The 20,041-nt window shown below is 54.9% G+C and overlaps 5 protein-coding genes across 5 annotated transcripts; 2 read left to right on the forward strand and 3 right to left on the reverse strand.

Moving 5' to 3' along the window:
* Window positions 1-4,008: 4,008 nt before the first annotated feature.
* Window positions 4,009-4,542, forward strand: JN550_012096 (uncharacterized protein; the record flags this gene model as incomplete). Its single annotated transcript, XM_049310534.1, has 1 exon — window positions 4,009-4,542. One exon carries the CDS (start codon window positions 4,009-4,011, stop codon window positions 4,540-4,542), a length of 534 nt encoding a protein of 177 aa, XP_049165928.1.
* Window positions 4,543-5,103: 561 nt separating this feature from the next.
* JN550_012097 (uncharacterized protein) lies at window positions 5,104-6,605 on the reverse strand (the record flags this gene model as incomplete). Its single annotated transcript, XM_049310536.1, has 3 exons — window positions 5,104-5,368; window positions 5,435-5,913; window positions 6,060-6,605. 3 exons carry the CDS (start codon window positions 6,603-6,605, stop codon window positions 5,104-5,106), a joined length of 1,290 nt encoding a protein of 429 aa, XP_049165929.1.
* A 1,132-nt stretch (window positions 6,606-7,737) lies between these two features.
* JN550_012098 (uncharacterized protein) lies at window positions 7,738-9,408 on the forward strand (the record flags this gene model as incomplete). The annotated part of the gene is made up of 3 exons (XM_049310537.1): window positions 7,738-7,852; window positions 7,986-8,977; window positions 9,064-9,408. The coding sequence occupies 3 exons, from the start codon at window positions 7,738-7,740 to the stop codon at window positions 9,406-9,408; spliced, it is 1,452 nt and encodes a 483-aa protein (XP_049165930.1).
* An 801-nt stretch (window positions 9,409-10,209) lies between these two features.
* Window positions 10,210-13,276, reverse strand: JN550_012099 (uncharacterized protein; the record flags this gene model as incomplete). Its single annotated transcript, XM_049310538.1, has 4 exons — window positions 10,210-11,429; window positions 11,500-12,763; window positions 12,840-13,034; window positions 13,097-13,276. The coding sequence occupies 4 exons, from the start codon at window positions 13,274-13,276 to the stop codon at window positions 10,210-10,212; spliced, it is 2,859 nt and encodes a 952-aa protein (XP_049165931.1).
* A 1,813-nt stretch (window positions 13,277-15,089) lies between these two features.
* Window positions 15,090-17,841, reverse strand: JN550_012100 (uncharacterized protein; the record flags this gene model as incomplete). Its single annotated transcript, XM_049310539.1, has 3 exons — window positions 15,090-15,312; window positions 15,375-17,274; window positions 17,331-17,841. 3 exons carry the CDS (start codon window positions 17,839-17,841, stop codon window positions 15,090-15,092), a joined length of 2,634 nt encoding a protein of 877 aa, XP_049165932.1.
* Window positions 17,842-20,041: the final 2,200 nt, after the last annotated feature.

A 20,041-nucleotide genomic window follows, 5' to 3' on the forward strand; every position in this document is an offset into this window, starting at 1 on the left:
TCTATCGATGTGGCTCCTGGACCGGCCCTTTCGAATTGGGCAATCCGGCGAGCTGGTTCTTCTAGTGTGGAAAATCCCGCCTGTAGCTACGCCGAACCCCTGACTCTACTGTAGGTTCTGTAATGCCTCCCAGGGTAGGCCGGGGATATCAGGCTCCGATCGACCACCCAGAAAGCTTCCGTACCCTGATTTTTGTCGCTGGTGGTACCATGTTGAATTAATCATGGCGTAATCCCTAGCCTCAGGAAGGGTGGCATGTCAGTTGCTCAGGGTCTCCCATGTGAGCGCTCGTCTCCAGCACATACGTCTGCGTCTCAACCTCAAGACCGCCAGCTGGTCCATCAGTCCAGATTTGGTACCTGCCTAGGTGTGTATCAAGATCTTGCCTGGTATCGAAACTCGCTGCGCGACATGCCTCACACAACACCTCCTTCTTGGGATTTATAACTCGTAATACTTGCGTATCCACGACATGTGGGAATTGCCGCCCTCCTTGACAACAAAGACCTACCCCCAGCCCCCAAAGATGCAGGGCCGCAGCGCAGGGCCGGTAGGCTGGGGAGCAAATGCGGTATTGTGTCCGAGCTGGCCGAGCAAGCGCAATTGCATCATACCTCCCCCGCTAAACAAATGGAGGGGCCCGACTCGGAGGGTCGGGCAGCTGGGGTTTCGATAGGGACCCACTTTAGGCCGTTGACTCGGCGTTGGACACGACTCTCGTCGTTGGTCACGATGTTTCACCTCCTTCGACATTAATATTTCACTAGAAACCTCTTCCGTTAGGTCTCACCGACTCGATTTCGAATCCTGTAGCGAATGTCTGGGGTCTAGCTCTTGTCGTGGCGGCACATCGATGTCTCTACTTCTGCCAATTTGTTATTCGACTCGAGATCTGAAAGGCTTAGAGAGAGCTACTGTGTCAGTAGGTAGCTGCGAAACGCTATTACTGATTAGTCCGTGACCACTTCGCCCGGTCCGCCGTGTACAATATGAGTGAAGACCATTGAACAAAGGCAAACACCTTCAGGAATGCAAAGGACTTGTATTCCAAGAATAGTCTGCTTCTGTGGCCGGGTGACTAGGGCTGGGAGACTGAAATGCTCCATATGGACATAGAAGATTGCCCCAAAAAACGAATGGCTTCCCGTGCGAAGTGAACATATCCGTAGGGCGAACTCGAGATGACCCTCACTTTGTCCAGGACTTAGATACAATAGAGGACGCTCATTCGCTGGCAGTCGGCTTAAGGTGTCGGTTTGCCTATCCACAATCCACAGATGGCGCTGACCGAATATCCATCTGCTGCGACATGATGATTACAAGATTGGAGTCAAGTTTCAAACTTCATTACGAAATTACGGGGATTACTTGCGCGGTCATGTCGTAGGCACATGAGCATACAAGGTAACAATGTGCAACCCAACATCTCGTTGTACTTCGGTAACACAAGTGCGCTGAGATACATATCCTGTCAAACAAAATACTGATATCTTGCTGTTATACCGGCATATGAAAGCGGTCTGGGAGTTCTCTGCCACAGCTCGTGTATGACAGATGCCGGACCTAATAACATAGGGAGCAGACTGGCGAGTCCTAATTGTGTCTTCTCAATACCTAATAGGACAATTATCGTTTATACCATAATTCAGAACTAGACTGGTGCGTTGCTGCTTTCACCTCGAATAATAACTTACCGGACAACGGCCTCATTGAGAGGTGTAGGTCTCAGAGCCGCATTTTGATATCACAAAGTTAGAGTCATCCTGATTTCAATAGCACAATTTTTCTTGACTATCCTATCTTGAGTTGGAAGCTGTGGTTTTGAAACACGCCATGCGATAGCATCTTGAGACCTGGCAACATGCCGGTCTCACAATGTTGATCTAGTACAATTCATGATTTGGATTGTTTTGTTCTTGTCGTTCGTCAACCTCATACCGGCACGGCGTAGGTGTCGAATCATATCATATTAGGGCTCTGTACCAATGGAGCCTCACTCGCAGGGGCACAGCCTTCTGATTGGCCGGCAAGTACTGAGATGCTACCTGTGGAACTTCGCCTTTGACCAGACTGTACTCCGCCGCCGATCAATCTCCAGGGCCATTGTGGCAGCATGTCTCACTGGCACACACCACTTTACGATCCACCAGACGTCGTGGTGGATGTTGATGCTATCAACTCCGCGATGTCGAACTTGCGGCAGTACCCCGCCCATAGAGAGCCTGATCGCTGAGGAAAATCCTGTAACCCCTTTATGGGTGCCGCCGCCTGATCAGCCAGCAGGGGAGATGAATTTGCGGTGGCCTCCATGTGTCCCGTATGTAGGAGGCAGCCAGAGCATGTCGAAGCAATCATGCTGCTCTGATGCCCAGCGTCTGGGCACTTCTTGTCCAACGAATCGCGGCTCATCATCGCCAGTCTACGATAACGGCCTCGAACCTGGCCAAATACGACTCCTGAACATTACGGCACCCAATGAAGAGACAAGCGTGTTGCACGGGTCACTGGAGACGTATCCGCTTGACTGCTGTCCCGAGTATGAGGCCACCTCGTACACTTGGGTTGATAGCAATGGAGATACTTGTCGAAGTCAACCATTTTACCTGGGACCTTTCTGGGATGTATTGCTTCTGACCAAGCACTGCTTATCTATGTTGCGTTACTTACGCCCTCGGAGAGGCATTCGGTTGGTCTGGATTGATGCAGTTTGTATCGATCAGAAGAATAGTGGTGAGAGGGCGCGTCAAGTATCGAGGATAGGTCAGGTATACCAGAATTGTCACCGCGTCGTTGTATATCTCGGCAACGACATCGTTCAGACTTCCACGACACCATACCGAGCTCGCAAAGGTTTGCATCTGATGGACACGGATAAGTTACGCCACACCCTTACTGGCCGGTACTCCAAACGAGTTTGGGCCGTCCAAGAATGCGTCAGGTCTCAGCGATTGGTAATTCCCGTCGGTGATATAGGCCTTCACGCCGGCAGCGATACGGCCACTGCTCTGCACCGTCTGCACCCTGAATGGGACTGGAAAGATACAGAAGCTCCTTGGTTTGCACGTATGACACAGTTGTCGTCAATGGGCCCATTTTCATTAGTCGAGGCTTTGTCGTTGACCTCGAAGGCTGTAGCTACGGATCCCCGGGACAGAGTGTTTGGGATTCTAGGGCTGCTGTCCTGCAGCGCCACCCCTGAAGATCGCCTTCTGACTCCAGACTATTCAATTTCGACTTCAGACACCTACATCGGAGTTTACGCATACATGCTTGCAACGTTGAAGGACCCAGCTGTACTCATTCATGCTTCACGGATGCCTGCTGGAAGACCATTTCCCTCCTGGGTACCTGCCAGAATCGATACCAGTTATTCAAGGGTCTCTAGAAGCCTATACAACCCGATGGAATTCATTGAGGCTATAAGAACACCTAGCTGCGAGTTGCTTGTTCTGTACGGCCTTCCACATCGAATGAACAATCCATCAGACTTCAGTAAGCCATTACTTGAAGTCGAACCAAACTGGCCCGAGTATCTTGCCGTAAATGCCGTTACAGGGGGCTTGTCTCTGTGAATGAACCAGCTTATAGAGCTGACGCCAGATCTGTCATTTCATTGGACTCCGGGAGCCAGCGCCGAAGCAACTCGCTTCTCTGTACGATCTAGACTTTGCGAACTATATTTCTGTACAGCAAGTTTTGAACTGAGGAATATCATAAATACCAAACGGCACAAACTATGTGGATCCATTGCTCATATTTCTTCAAAATAGCGAGGCCTTCTCAGGGTCCCTTTTGTGCTGTGTTCCGTGTCAACACATTTGTCTCAGCTTCACGAATGAACTAGCATATTCAAGCGTTGGAGCGGACGGTACATTTAAACCCAGGAACCAGCCACGTGGTATATATATTCGCACGATGTGCCGGATCAATCTCGGATTGTTAAAGCAACAGTCCCAACGTGCCATGTTACCATATCAACATGATACAGTCCGTGGCGAAATCGGCAGGATGTTCCTAGATCTAGAAATCAACGTTGCGGAGGTTCTTCCTCTGTACCAGTTGCTTATGTCAGAGTATCAAAACCCCGATGCTGAGCCTTGCCTGTTTGACAATGTCCGCAAGGCCTTTTTCAATATGAAGTACGGGTCTTTTGCCCGGAAACCCCCCGAATATCAGAGGAATTTTATAGAGAACGAGCTCAAGCTGCGGCAAGTCGACGCTGGCCGGGATTTCCTGGAAACAATGATCAATGTACCCATTTTCCCGGCTTTTCCGAGAAGGATGCACAAGCGTTTCCAGTGGAAGAGACGCGGGCTCACGACTCTCGAGCAGCGTAGCCGCGTTGCCCTCGAGGCATCGCTGCTCTACTCATGGATCTCTTGCTTCCATCTCTTCTGCCAGGAGGGGTCTGAGACTGTGTTTGAGATCATGATGAGGGATAGCGCGCCGCATGATTTCTCGACATGGAAGACGAACTGCCCTCAAATCGCAATTGATGAGTTGGGTCTAGACGGAACAATTCGGGAGTTTACGATTGTCTGAGTCTGCACCGAGGCCTCATTGTGACTTGCGACTTGTTCAATCCAGTTGGCCAGTAATGTTGCCTATCGCTCCTGGGTAGGCGGAGTATCATGCGTTTCGATGCACATGTCATAACATAACAGTGCCGGCTCTGACTGTCCTTACGTGAAGAATTCAGAGTGAAGATTTGTCGATGTAGATTTCGCAGCCGTTTCACGAAATTCTAGTGAACGCTTATGGTGAACGAGGGATGAGGCGTGCCGACATGGTAGGAAAGAGAAGTATGGAAGCTGCTGGAGAAGATGGTCCAAGGCTGGACCAAGACACGCAGAGACTAGGTGATACGTAGCTTTTCCATTCTTAACGCTACCAAGTCTACCTAAACGGTCTCAGAGACCAGCAGTCTCCCATCAGCTGAAGACGATGGTTGCCGTCGTCTCCATGCTCGGCCAGTACTATACAGCCAGGAACCCCTTGTGAAGTCCGGGCGGACACGCTCCCAAATGTGGAAGCAGCAACAACGCCTGACGCCTTTCCCCATTCCGTCGAAAATGCAGCCAAATATCAGTAATGAGAGCGTTTCTAAGCCTTCTTTCCTTTCTGGGTCATCTTTCGGAAAGCCTCCATACCACTGGCACCGATGGGGCGATGCGAGCCATCCCTAGAAGGCTCGAACGTGCTCTTGGGTGCGACCGTGTAGGAGGCGGGGAGGCCGGTGACGCGAGCACGGTTGCTGCTCATCTGAGGCGCCAAGATACGCTCACGCTCGAGGTCGCGTTGCGAGGCGGCTGGGCGCTGGGTCAGGGTCAACTGCGAGGAGCCTGCAGCTTGACGGAGCTTGGCAGCCCTGCGAATGGCAGGTCAGTACGAATGGAGGGAGAGCACAGACAAGGGGGACGAAGGTGGTACGTACGAGTAATCGAAATCGCGCGTCTCGACAAAACGCTGCTTGTAGTCATGAGTCCTGCGCAGGATGGGTCTGCTCCATTCACCCAGAAGCTTCTCGGCCATGCGCTTGACGCCAAGCTCGGCCTTCTTGCTCTTGGTGTAGAACAGAACGATCTTGCCGATGCCGCTGGCGGAGAGGGCGTTCTTCTCGATGGGCAGGCGCAGGAGAGCGGTGAAGATGTCGCGCTGGATGTTGTAGGCGGGCAAGGAACCGTCACTGAGGGGCTCGAGGAAGAACTTGACGGTCTCGAGGAAGTTGGCGTCGGGGTCGACAATGGCACTCTGCTGGTTGTTGCGGTTCAGGAGGGCCATGACCTCGGGAAGCAGCTTGAGCTTGTGGACGGCAGGCAGGCCCTGTTGGCGGGCATTGTTGTCGTCGCGGCAGGCGTCCTCCATGGCCTTCTTGAGAGCGGCGATCTGCTCATCGAGCTCGGCCTCCAGGTCCTAGGTGGACGGGTTAGCGCAACCGTAGGAAAGACGAGAGACAAGGTACTGGCTCCCGGAACGCTGTGTGTATGTATGTATGTATGTGTGTGTGTGTGTGTGTGTGTGCGCGTGCGTGCGCGTGCGCATTGTAGAGTTGGACTTACCACTTCGTCCTTTCTCTTGCGTCTCTTGACCTGCTTCTTGAGCTCGCCGGCGGCAGCCCTCTCGATGGCGCGGCGCCTTCGCTCCTCCGGGGTCAATGTGCTCTCGTCGATGGGGTCGGGCGAGGCTCTCTTGCTGGGGCCGGCGCTGGGGCCACCCGTCTTGCGAGAACGCTTGCCGCTCAGGATCTCGCCGTCGGCGCCATCGTTGTCGTTGTCGTCGTCGTCATCGTCGCGTCTGCGCTTCTTCTTCTCCCTGCGGCCCTCCTTGGGCTTCTTGGTGGCCAGGCCCTTGCGCTTGCCGGCCTTGAGGGTTCTGGCGACTTCCTCGTCGATCTCGACGGGCTTCTCCTCGATGCGGGCGGCGGCTGGATCGTAGTCGCCAAACTGGTCCTCGTCAATGTCGGACAGGTCGTCCGAGTCCTTGTCCGAGTCGGCAGCGGCCTCGACGTCGTAATCGCCGAGCTCCTGGTCCTGAGGCTCGCCATCCTTCTCTTCCTCGTGGAGGGTCTGGGGCGGGGAGCCGGCGGGAGACTCGTTGTCGGACATGGCGGCGGGATGGAAGCTGGACGAGGCCTCGGGCTTGTAGGGGGAGGGAGAGAAGGCAAGCGTGGAGGATGGATGAAAGTCGGCAGATGCTGGAATGGGCCAGACGAAGCAGGCCAGATGCGCTGGGCAGCAGCAGCAGCAGCAGCAGCAGCAGGCGGGGAGGTGAGAAATACAAGAACCCGGGTCTCTGTCGGTCCTCGTAGGTTGGTCGGTCGGGTTTGATGGCAAAGGGTGCAAGGTGCAGTTGCGCTTCGTCTTTCAATCAGTTCATCAGCCTTCCGACCTGCGCCTCGCCTCGCCTCGCCCTCTGAGAAATGCCAAAAGGTGGGCCCTCTACTCCAAGGTCCCGAAAAGGCCTAGACCCAATCAGCTCTCAGCGCACAAGGGCGGGAACATTTAGCGTCATCCCTACCTAGGTACACAGTAACGTAGTTAGTGGGGCGCGGGCACTGCTACTGGCACTGCTACTGGCACTGCTGGCACTGGACACTATCAACCTACTGGACGGCAAGACGGGTTTGGAAGCTTTTGGGGGGCTTGGAGGGGAATCAGAGCGCCACGATCTACCTCCAGGGCTACCTAAGCGCGTCTAGGCCACACACACACACGGCAGGTGTCGCTGTGGCACAGCCAGCACAGATCTTTTTTGTTTACTGTGGCGCCCCCGTTGGCCGAGTTGCAGCTCCTCCACTCGTCCACTCGTCCCACGCCTCCAAAAAGTTGCCGGGTTCTGGTGCTGGTCGTGGTAGCTCATCATCATTATCGCTGCTGTCCTCCACTCTCTATCCGTCCCGTCCTTTTATCTCCTGCCCCCCGCTGCTGTCCGGGTGTTCTGCGCTGTGCTGTGCTGTTCTCTGCTGTGCGGCGACCTTGATTGTTCTATAGTCCTGTCCTGTCCTATTCTACAAGAACAACAGCGAGCTTCAGCCATCACTATCACTCCACAGCAACGCCGCCCCCGGCATCACAGGCGCCTCGCTGTCGCATAAAATCTACTTCATTCACTACAATCAATTGAACCGACTGACTGGCCGACCGACCGAACGTCTTGATTTTCTCATATCTTCTTCCCCTATCATCTTGTTCTTGTTCTTCTTCTGCTTCTTCTTCCTCTTCTTCTCTCCTGAACACCATGGATCGGCGCACTTTTGAATCTCCCATGGACTGGGAGTACCAGAACCAAGGGCCCTTGGATCCCACAAGTCCATTCGCACGTCTGCAGTCGGCCGGCAACGCCCAAAACAACAGTACGTCTGTATCCTGTACCTTCCCTTTCTCTCCTTGCTTCGTTCGTGTTCCAGCTCCAACGCCATGTGCAACTCTGTTTTCACCTCCCACCCCAACAACACCACCACTGACATCTTCTCTTCCGACCATCAGACGCGTTTGGCCTCCCCAGATCGGGCACCTTCGGCCAACACACCCCCTTCGCCCGCACCCAGAGCAGCCCCCAGAAGCCGCCCGCCTCCTCTGCTGCCCCGGCCCACACATCGTCTCTCTTCACCCCCTCCAGCTCCCGCATCCAACGGACAAACACCGCCCCTCCTTTCCGGAACCCTGCCTTCACCACGCCCCGGAAACCCTTCGATATGGACGCCCTCTCCGAGGCCTCTGCCGCCGAGGACAGCCCGGCGCCTACCGACGTGTCCGACTGCCCGGACACCCCCGAGACCGACCAGAAGCGCAGCTTCGCCCAGATGACGCTCACACCCGCCAGGTCCAAGGCCCTGAGCGCCGCCACGAAGAGGTCTCCCGGCAAGGGCGAGATCCCCCGCGCCACCACCGCCTTCGGCACCCGAGACAAGGTCCGGAAACGGAAGCGACGCCATGATGATAAGGACATCAGCGGCTTCCGCATGCCTTACAAGTACCAGGAGGAGTGGGATGACACCGAGGGCAACGACTCGGACGACAGCACCTACCAGCCCAACGAGCGCTACGGTCCCGCCTCTCAGCGCCCCGGCGGGAGGAAGAGGGGTTGGCTTGGTCGTTTCCTGTCCGACATCACCAAGAACCCGGACGCGCCCAGGGTCCTGGGCTACTGGATCACCTTTCTGTTCAACCTCTCCATTGTCGGCCTTTCCATGTGGGTCATCTGGCTGGTGGTTGCCAGCTTCCGCGACGACCTCGAGACGGCAAGGGTCGTCAACCAGGGCGACCTGCTGGACGAGATTGCCAAGTGCGCAAAGGACTACCGCGAGAACATGTGCTCGCCCAGGGAGAAGCGCATACCCGCCATCGGGCCCCTGTGCGACCAGTGGGAGATTTGCATGAACCAGGACCCAAACTCCTACAAGAAGATCTCCCTCGGCGCCAAGAATCTCGTCGAGATCTTGAACGATATCATTGAGACCATGTCTTGGAAGACAATGGTAAGAGTCCTTGTTTTTTTCCCCATCCCCTCTTCAACCCCGTTTATATAACCCCCAGAACAACTGTGGAACTGACATCGAGCTAGGCTGCCTCCTTTGCTCTCATCACCGTGTTCTTGTTCAGTGGCGCTTCGCTCATCAACAGCAACCCCATGACCCATAGCTTTCCGCCACCAGTCCCACAGCCCTCGCAGCCCGTGTTCCAGGCCCATCCCCAGATCATGTACGGCCACGTGCCGCAGACGCCTCGGTCTCGGTACCAGGGGCTGATGGCGCACGACGAGACGCCGGACACGGACGCCTCGCCCGGTGACCCCAAGGCATTGCCGCCTCCTTTGTATTACCAGACACCCAGCGGCAGGAGGAGTCCTAGCAAGGGAGACAGGGGCCGCAGTCCAACCAAGAGCCGGAGTCCTACCAAGAGGTACTAGGCCGGCCTAAATGCGATTCCTGGCAGGAACGATCTAGTTTTGTAAAGAGTACTACATAGGGGAAATGTCAAAAAAGGACCATGGGGGCTTTCGGGGACAAGGGGCGTAGGCGTGTGGAAAATGACCAGGGTATATTTTTGTATGGTAAAGAAACACGAGGCCCTGGGAAATCGGGTTTGACATGACGGCATCAGGGCATCAAATTTTTTAATGACTACGGGAAAATCCCAGTTCAGTACGCTGTGAAGTGCCTTTTTCCGAGTAACGATGAGTGATCGGCCTCACCCGGCCCGTCCACATCTTGAATGCTCGTGAGAGTCCATTGGGGGTATATTTGGTCCTTCCTACGTTCCATCATCCATCTATCTCGCCGGCAGCGTATCCTACCTCCAAGGGACGGCCCGCCACAAAAGAGACACGACGGCTCTCAGCAATAACAAGTAAAAGAAGGCGGGTGTGGCCATCGTTCGTACAAGCCCAACCGCCAGCCAGGGTTGCACTCCACCCACAGGGACAGACCGACGTAGAACAGTAATCAAGGCTGGGCCGGCGCCCACCTCTTTCTTCCTTCTCTCATCCCCCTGGCTCCTTTTTCCGGAACACCTTGCTCAATGGTATATCCATCCCTAAAATCAATGTTGCGAGGTTACCTTTGCAGACCTTGGAGTGAAGCCCCCGCTCCAAATCTTGGTAAGGCCTTTGTCCTTGCTTGTAATTACACTGTCCGCCAGTTATATATATAGTGTTGACGTATATATGTGGGTTAGAAGGCTTGCATCGACTCCGAACCGATCGATGTGGCTAGAGTAGGCAGAACCCGGCCTCCTCCAACTGCCGTCCCGATGGCAGCATAGGTCTTCCTTGCATGGGGAACGGCCAGAACAACGGGTTCTCCAGACTCTTGGCCGTGTGTGCCATGGGTCCGAGCCCCAAGTCCGTCTGCGCCGGGCGGAGCGGCTCGCCCCCCTCGGCCGCTGCTCCCATGTTACCGACGTCCTCCATATTGTGGTCATTGTCTTGCTTCATGGCGCTTGCCTTTGGCGACGCACGGAAAGACTTGGGTTTGATCCCGTCCTGAGCTTGCTGATCCTCGACTAGTGCCTGCGCGCCAGACATCTCCTCACCTGGCGAGGTGCCGGACTTTTCTGGGGTACCCCAGTTGCATATGAAGTCCGTCTCGGCGACGTTGGGAGTGAAAAAGTTCAAGCTGCTCGTCTGCGGCTTCACGAGCTGGTCAGAATCCTCCTTGGAGAGCGCCTGCTCCGGAGGCGGGATCTTGATCTTGATGTTCCACTTCTTGGCTAGGTACCGGAGGATATGGAGGGCCTGCTCGGCAAAGTTATGACATGGCGCCATTTCCGTGAGGTCGGCAATCCCCTGGTTGATGGCTTCGGCGACGCGGGAACCACTTGGCTTCGCGGTCGAATTGCTGGCGGGTGACTTGGGGCCTGCCGTGCTGGAAGATGACGGCCTCGGGTGAGCATGGTCAGCGTCCCCTTCGGCACCCTTGGCCGTCGAGGGTTCCGATACGGCAGCGTCGGACCCTCCCTGAGTAGAGGCATTCGAAGTGCCCACTGCCAGGTGCATTATTGCCGAAGTGAGGACAAAGTAAGGTACGAACGACGGCGTGCGTCGCAGGGTATATAGCTGTGAATACGATTTGAGAAGGCCTTGTATGGCGTCTGCAGCCTGGATGCATACATCACGGGGCAAAATGCTGGAGCCGATGATGCGCAACTTGATCAACGGCCGGAAGAGCAGCAGGATGGCGAAGTGGTAGTACATGTGCGCGAACAGGACGGCCGGGGTGAAGTTATGGCCCAGGCGCAGAACCTCGGGTATCCTGTCATACCAGTTCAGGTACTGGGTGTAGATGTTCAGGAGGTCGCGGCTGGTCACGGGCTTGCCGGGCGAGTGCAGCACGTATAGAGATTGGTGGACCAGCTCGCTCAGTTCACAGAAACATTTGTACACGGAGCGCACATTGGACGGCTGCTCGCAGGACCGCTGCAGAGGTGCACCTATATTGTTAGAACCTGTGTTCAAGTCTCAACAAACCAAATGATACGTAGGGAGGATACTTGTACCTACCGTCGTCTGTGTACGGCACCCACAGGGAGGCCTCGACATCGTCAATGATGGCAGGCTTCGGAGGGAGATGGGGAAAGCAGGAAGACTGTGGCAGAGAGCCGGTGGCCAGCGACCATGCGTGGTCCAGAGCAAAGGCGCCCCAGAACGTGGCCCCTTGCACGGCGATCTCGTCCTCGTCCCCGTCATCGCTGAGTCGGTGCAAGCCCATCTCAATGGCCATGCGCACACTCTGGCCAGCGTAGTACCAACTTTCCGAGTCCCGTCCGCAGCTCGCCTCGCGAATGGACATGATGCCCAATGCTTGGATCGTCGTCAGGGTGTGGTGGTTGGTTTCGCGGTAGAGCAACCGCAGGGTCTCCTTGAAGAAGTGGTCACCCGAGGTGCTCGGGTCGTTCTCGTTGGCCCGGGTGTTGGGCTGATTCGAGAACCTGCAGCCGAGGGCGAGCAGGGCGTTCACCAGGATTGGCGAGCAGTACCTGGGCCTGCCATCGAGGAAATCCTTCATGAAATGCTCCTTACTGAGCGAGGCGAAAGTCGGGTATTCCCAGCAAAAGTACAGGGCGAGAAGGTGGCGTACCAAGGCGTTGTCGGCAGTCACGTTGGTCCACCGGGCTGGCGGCACCTTCATCTCGGGGGAGCCGACAGGGGCAATCATCTGATCCAGCCCGTGGTAGCGAGAGTTATCGGTGGTCGAGGCCTGGTCCTGCACCCAGCTGCCCACACGGTTATGTGGTGGCAGCTCGGCGGTCCACTGCATGATATCGGGATGGGAATCGCTCCGGGTCGACTGCGTCTGGCTATGTGACGAGAATGCCCAGGGGCTGTTCTGGTCGTACTCGTGTTTCTGAGCCAGCTGCGGGGCCAGCGGCAAGATACCACTGCCAAAGCCGCCTGGGACGTTTGCGCTCCCGGTGCTCCCTATATTTCCAAAGCCCATACCGGACAGCGGTGGCAGCGTTATACCCGTGCTCGTCTTAGGCTCTACGCGAGGGTAGCTGGGCACGGCGCCGCTGCCTGAAGGCATGACGCCGCCGAGCCATTCGGATATGCTATCGACGCTCTGGCCGTTGCGCAACTTGCTTAGAACCTCCTCCCACAGCCCCGGCTTACCCAGGGCCTCGATGACCGAGTCGCTCTGGCGCTGCTGCTTCCTCAGCTGCTCAATCTCGCTGCGCAGGTTCTCCTTGGACTGGCGGACGGGGATTTCGTAGACGCAGTCAACGTTCTGCGACCTGCACCTGCCACAGGGCTTTTGTCCGTCGCACTGGGGGAGGAAAACGATGAGTCAGCTCAGGGCCCAGATTGACAGGGAGGGAGAGAGGAGAGGGGAGGCCACATACTTTGGCGCGCTTCTTGCGACATTCGGTACAGGCGTTCGGGGTCACGATCCCGAGACCTCGGCGCCTCTTGCTGGCGGCGTCGTGGTTGGCGGACGAGCTGCCGGGGGCTGGATGCTTCTCCGAGGTGGCCGACGCGGGCTCGGAACTGGTGTGGCCAGCTCGGGCCTGGCCTTGGCCTTGCGGTCCCTCCTCCATCTGTGCTATCTCTTGGGTTGAGACTGGCAGAGCATTCTCGAGGGCACGCAGAGCTCAGGCACTCCTTGGTCGCCGGTCCGTCGGCCTAGGACCAGTCGAGGCGCCGACTGCACGTCGCGACCGGCTCGGGGATTAGGCGCAGCAGAAGCGGCAAGAGCAGAGACGTGGTAGGTCGCGCGAGCTGTGTTGTAGCCTGATAGCTCAATGGGTAGAATGGGCGGTCCTACGAGACGCCGGCTCATGTAGACTGAGCAGCGGGTGGCGGCGGCGCGTGCCGTGTGCGTGTGCGTGTGGTCAACAGCCGCCACGGTTGACGAGCAGTGGGACGTAGGTGCGCCGCGAGATGTAGTTCAACAAGATATGCAAGATCAAATGCGTCTGCGGGCTGATCCACAGATCGTACCGTATCGTGCCCTATCTGGTCTGGCGCCGGGCAAAGGCTCGATTGGCACCAAGAAACTGGTTTTGTGCCTGCGTTGTGTTTGTATTGTGTTGTATTGGAGCTTGGACGCCGAGGGAAATGGACGACAGACAGGATTGCGAGAATGGCCCGCGGCTAGGAAAATCCGGAGGCGGGCCAAGGCTGGCACTGAATGGTCAAGGTAAGTCTCCGAAAACATACACATACGCACACACACAGAGATAGACAAAGAGAGTGGGTGGGTGAGCCAGAGGGAGGGATGCTCGCGCTGTCCAAACTCTGTGTATGGCGGTGGTAGCCAAGTAGCTTGAACATATGTGCGTACCTGACCTATATACTCCAGGCCTGCCAGGTAAAAGCGAGTTGTCTACCTGACCTGGGCGGGTAGTTAAGCTAACTTTTTGCCTTGTCTTGCTTCAATCAACCTATTGCGCCAATTACCAGGTCCGTCTAAAGCTCGCGGGCCGCGACCAACAGCCAATCAACCTGCCAACCTGTCAACCTGTCAATGGAGAGTCCAAGCCGCTGGCGATGGGTTGGGGTTGGATCTTTCGTGACTTGTAGGTACTCAGGCCAGGATATCTGACGAGCAGCGTCGCAAACGGTCAAGCCAAGCGCCCCAGTCCCAGGATGATGAGTAGCGGGCGGCGCCCAAAGCGAGTTTTCATTGCTTCCACGGTTCCATCGACTTCCTCTGACGGGCGGTTGACAGGGAACACTGATATAGGAAACTGGGGAGCTCGAGCTGCACGGCTGGGGGCTCGGCGGGCGACGCCAACTTGCGTCATTCTCTCTGCCCCGTCCAGGGCAGTTGGGGGGTTTTCCCTGTCTCCATATGGCCGTGGTCCCGCCCGCCTGGCGCACGGTTCGGCTTCTGCACCGTCGGGCTGCACCCCATAACCAACGCCAGCCGGTAGTTGGCGACGGCGTCGGCCTTGTCGGCCATTCCTGCCCGACTTGCTCTTTTTTGTTTAACCACGATCTTGATCGGAATCTGTTTTCATGTTGTAAGAATTAGTAATATATATATATATATATGCATAGTTCGTCTTTGCTCTAGTGTTGGTAGGCCCTGCGCTAGAATCTATGGCCACCAACTGGGAACCTAGGAAGGTAGCCAACCTTCTTGGGTAGGTATGTGTAGGTGTGCGTAGGTGTGTGTGTGCAAGTTACCCTAAGTTAGGCGAGACGATGGGCTGGCGGGAACGGCGCGTTGGCGCGGGTGGGTTAGAGGGGCTTTTTTACCTTGTGGGCCGCCCTTGCGTCGCGTCGCGTTCCCACGTGTTTCCAGGTTGTCGACAGCCCTGGAGGCGGGACCTACGGGTACATACATACATACCTGCATCCTGCAAAGTCACGTACGTAATACGTATGCGCCTACCTCACGGCGGTTGCCAGCCCTCTACGTATATGCACAGAGGCTGCCTGGTCCTCTGTCGACCTACGGACATGTTCCGGCCCCGAGCAGAGCTTGGGATGGAAGAAAGGGTTCGGAATGGTCGAGGTTGGCCTGGGGCTTGTCGTCATCTGAGATACGCTTGCGAATACAGGTCTAGCTAATCAATATTCGCCCGCCATCCAGGAGACTACATGATGAGCGTTGAGTCTTGACTTGGGCTTCATTCACTCCCGAACTACGGCAGGGACCCCCTTTCTGGGCCAAAGTAGCCCCTCGCCGGGATGGGCAGAATCCCAATGCTAGACCCATCTACACCAGCCGAGCTGACTGTGTTGCCCCACCACTTCAAGCTCACCGGGTTATAGTCGACCGCGAAGAACTTGATCAGCGCGCTGATGGCGACCCCGGCCGTGAGAGCAGCTGACAGCACATAGTTGTACTTCTCCCACCACGCCAACCTGTATCTTTCGTTAGTCTCTCTCTCTCGGGGGACGGTTGAGCGAATCAACTGCGAGCTTACCTGTGCTTGGGCAGCCAATACATGAAGATGAACGACAGGATGAAACCCGGCGTCTTGTACGACAGGTTCGACGGAGCCCAGTGCTGGATGCCCTGGATGATGAGGATAGGGTTCAGCCAGAGCAGCGATGCTACAAATGGAAACAACGTCCGGTCCAGCAGCGCAAACGTGTTCGGCTTCAGCTTGACGCGCAGTCTCTCCCGTACGCCAGGCAGGTATTTAGGCCCGAGGCCCTGCGCAAACAGGAACACGAGGGCAATGAGCGTGCCGATCAGGAAGCACCACTTGAACAACGGGTACAGCGTGTTGAACATGCGCTGAGACCCCAGAAGCCCCCACATGAGCGAGCTGGCGTATAGGGGCGCCCCATCGTTGGCGCAGGTGAACTTGCTCGGCTGGTCGGGCGTGCACAGGCCCTTGACGTTGTTCATGATGAAGTCCTGCGTGCCCACCGCGACGAAGCACGTGATGATAATGGTCCCAATCTGGCTGCGGAACACGGCTCGCGGCGCGATCTTGCAGTAGTGCGCCATCTTCTGGTCCTGCACATAGTTGTCCCCGTAGCCCGCGAGTGCCCACGAGCCCAGCGTCTGGGCGAACAGGAACGCGTTGGGGTTGCCGGGGAGGATGAACCCCGTGATTACCTGGATCAGCGATCCCAGCCCCAGGTTGGTTCCCGTCGTGGCCGACAGAAACGAAAGCGGGACGGCAAAGACCAGGTTGATCCCGATCATGAGGAAGACCAGCCAGACCGGCGTGTCCAGCGGATAGATGCTCAGAAAGACGACCGACACCACAATCGCCCCCACCAGGATCAGGAGAAACCACCAGTCGGGCACCTCTGGATACTTGGACATCAGCCGGTTATGGATGTCCATGGCGCCTTCGAAGTTGCCCTTGCCACGGCGTAGCCCCTGGTAGAAGTCGATGTATGCTTGTCTCATCGTCGTCCACTGGTTGAACATGATGTACAGGAAGTAGACGGGATAAAAGGCAAAGTTGGCCCCAACCGTCAACACATACCCGGCCGAGTAGAAAGGGGGTGAGTACTCCTGATACAGCGTCTCATTGAGTTTGTTGTTTATCACAACCTTCTGGACCTGATATGCTGTGCCATTGTTTGCGAACGCTGAGGACGAGTTGATCGGCAAATAGGCCGTGTTGTACATGTTTGAGTAGTAGATGCCCAGTATAATCAGCCCCCCGAGTATGCTACCGAAATACATCGTGCACGTAGCAAAGAAGGGCTGCGCCAGAGCGGCGTACGACGAAGTCGCCACGTTCCAGTCGAAGGTCGTAATTGGGTTGAATAGTCCAAGACCAAGGGAAGACCCCGTGAGAATAGCCAGCGTAACATTTTGAGGCGCGATCCATGTCATCCAGTTGAACGTGGACAAGGCGGTAAACAGGTAGCCTGGGAACCAGTAGTAGACAAACATCGAGATCGTGCAGATGTAGAAGAATCTGTAGCGGGAGATGGTCCAGCCGTAAATGTTCTCCTTGGGCTCCGTACGGGTCAAAGCCCTGTTCATGGCGATGATGGGCAGCACAGTCGGCCAGAGCGCCTTGATGGGATATACACTGAAACGTCTGAGATAGCCCGCAAATCCCATGCCCATGAGCTGAACGAACAAGGTGAGCATCAGTTGATATCCGAACGTGACAAAGGTTTGGCCGTAGTAGACAGGCGACTTCTGGACAAGGATCATCCCGTAGCTGTTGGTGGTATAAATCGCAATATTGTACGTGATGGTGGAAAACATCTGTTCTTTGAAGGTCCAAGGGCCAGGATTAAGCGAATGCCGAACCCCAAACACAGTGATCCCCCAGTCTGGTAGCACTCTTTCAAGAACTTTGGCACAAGGGTATAGCAGGATCTGGATGACCGAGCCATTCAAGCCTGAATACACGTCAGATGAATGAGGCCCAAAACGTCAGGCAAGAGTTAGCTCTTACTGATAGACGGAAATCGACTGTTGAAGAATGTCGACATGAATGTACCAATTACGGCCCATCCTATCCCTAGAAAATAAGCCCGAAAGGTCTCAATGGGAACATGGGTGTCATCGGTGTGTTCTGCAACAGCACGAACCCCGGGGTACGGTGATGAGTACCGCATCAGGACGGCGTCGATTCGCAGGTCACGTTCCCAGAAGTCGCCGTAGACTTTCGGCCCTTCGAGGAGCCTCTTCATACGATCTCGCATTTCCGAAGGGAAGTTCCAGTCATCGGCGTGAAACTTCACAGACTCGTGAATAATGTCCAGTGCCTCTTCCTCGGTCATACTGTTGATCTTCTCGAGGATATAGTCAGTTTCGCCATTGGGTGCTAACTCCTCTAGCATCTCATGGGAAATTTGGTCGCCGATCCTCTCGGTGGTGGCTCCAGCCGGCATCTTCTCCGGATCAGTTTTGCCCGGAGCCACCTCCACCCTGTTGTCGTCGACCACTTCGATATTGCCGGCCATGTTGGGAGACGCCGCAAGTTCAATTTTTCGCCCTGATATATCTCAAGGGCGGAGCCTCACCAAAGGGAGGAGGAGTAGATACGTGCAGAGGTGATACCTGGCAGGAAATTTTATAGGTCTGGGAATAGAACCAGCGACGGATGCCGATCCACGCCCAACCAGAACCAGCAGGAGTCTTGCCCCATGGTGATTCGACATATTTTGTCATACGAATTGCTTGGTTCAACGTTACATGCGCTCCAGAGCGACCCTGCATACGACGAACCTAGTCCGTGACTATGCTTAAGAGGCCTCGGTTATTCGCTTGCCTGTCTAGAGAGGGATCTTCGCATCCTAGTCTGGGTTTGTACCACGAGTTGGGAACTGAGGTTGCAGGGGAAATGAGAGCAGAACGAATAGAATCTCGCATTGATATCTGCGCTACAGCAGAAATGAGCACCGTTGGTACCAACCCCGCAATTGGCCGCCCACAGACATCCAGGTCAGATGATAACAGCGGGGATGTACCTAGTCTTCTACATCAGAACTGCATGCGGACCTGCAAAAATCATGTGTTGAAACTGTCTTGCTTCGAACAAATTTGAAGGCGCGTGCTTCGAGGCAAGAAGTTAGGCGACATATGTCTGCACCTGACTATAGTCGATGGGTTATTCATCGATACCCGTATCACTTGGCGGGTAGACTTTCGCCATGTATAAATTTCCACTCGCCAAGACAGTTTCAAACTTCACCAAATGGCAGTCGCTGATTGAATATGATTGATTTCAAGGACAATTATACTCTGCGTGCCCAGAACTATGTTCGCTGTAATGGATGCCGAACTCCGCAGCATCGGAGTTACGGTTGGGGTTCGGGTTGTTATACCCCAGCCTACCGCATTGACCGAAGCAGTCTCAGGTCTTCGATGGGTCGCGGGGTACGGACAACATGTAAAGAAAAGCACACCTTTAAAGGTTTAGTACATGATTCAAAGGTTGTTGGTTTACTGGTTATAATTATAGATCTACTTGTATTCTGTTCACTCTTGATTCGCATAATGACAAGGGTTATTTTGAGCGGAAACGGAAACTAAGCCAGTCCTTTAAATTGGCACACGCTTCAGAGTTCGTACGTGGTAGTAAAGTGGTGAATGTAGCATCGAAAATACTGTTAGCCATTGCAACATCCTAGTGCTCTGGAACTGCTTACTGGAGAGATCTTCGAGCTGTCGGGTCAAGCTAGTACGATCCCTTCGCGGATGGGACTGCATAGTATCGGACGCCGTTATACCCGTGTTCATTCACAAGGAATCCTCGAACAGTCATCTTGAGTGACTTGTATTTCGTGTTAATACCCCCTTTCACACGATCGGGCGCTTCAGACAGTCGTCGACGATAAAGCTTCGCCAATGTGAATTTCCTTGCAGTAGGTGTTGCATTGACTGATGCGGGAGGAGCAAGCTGAAATAGCAACTGGTAAATTGTCTCATGGTGTGTGATCTCGATTTAACGCACTTAATCGTATATTATGCAACTTATATTCGTATGCTTGAATGACCCCAAGAGGGGCTATCGTCACTCACGGAAGCGATTCGATCTGCGGCTTTGAAAGACATTCGACGAAATATATTTAGGCATATCAGCGGTATGCGCAAGGGAAATAACAAGTTGACAAACGATGGTAGAGAGGAATTATGTGAGATAATAAGTCCCCAAGATACAGGAAACTTCCACCAAAGCACACGCGCTCACTTTATCACGAGAAAGAAGCATGTACCAAATCCAGTTGTGGGGAATAACGCAAGGGAGCCGGTTGGTGAAGCGATAAAACATTTCTCAGCGTGATTCTCGGTGCAGGGTTCTGAGGTTATTGTTACCTTTCTATGCCGTCAGAGAAAACAAAATAACGCCAAAGGCTCAAGGCAGTAGCACGCCTTCCGTGTGGTTGGGTAGTATGTATGTTGCGGCAGCGCATGACATGGAAGTCTTCGTCCAGTTAAGGATACATCCATACGTATTTGAATAATCCTGCAGTTGTGGTAGTATGAAATAAAGCTCGCCAGGATGTCGAGCTCGAATTCCGACGCCTCTTAACTAAAGACTCTGTTGATGCAGCTCCAGCATAAGCTTGTCTTCCGGCTGAAATTAAGGGCTACGGAATGTGGCTGGCTGGCACCGGATGACCCAAGCCACAACTGGCATGTCAACTCAGAAATACGATA

The sequence above is a fragment of the Neoarthrinium moseri genome, assembly GCF_022829205.1.
Source record: "Neoarthrinium moseri strain CBS 164.80 chromosome Unknown scaffold79_Wmoseri_CBS_16480, whole genome shotgun sequence".
NCBI lineage: Eukaryota > Fungi > Ascomycota > Sordariomycetes > Amphisphaeriales > Apiosporaceae > Neoarthrinium > Neoarthrinium moseri.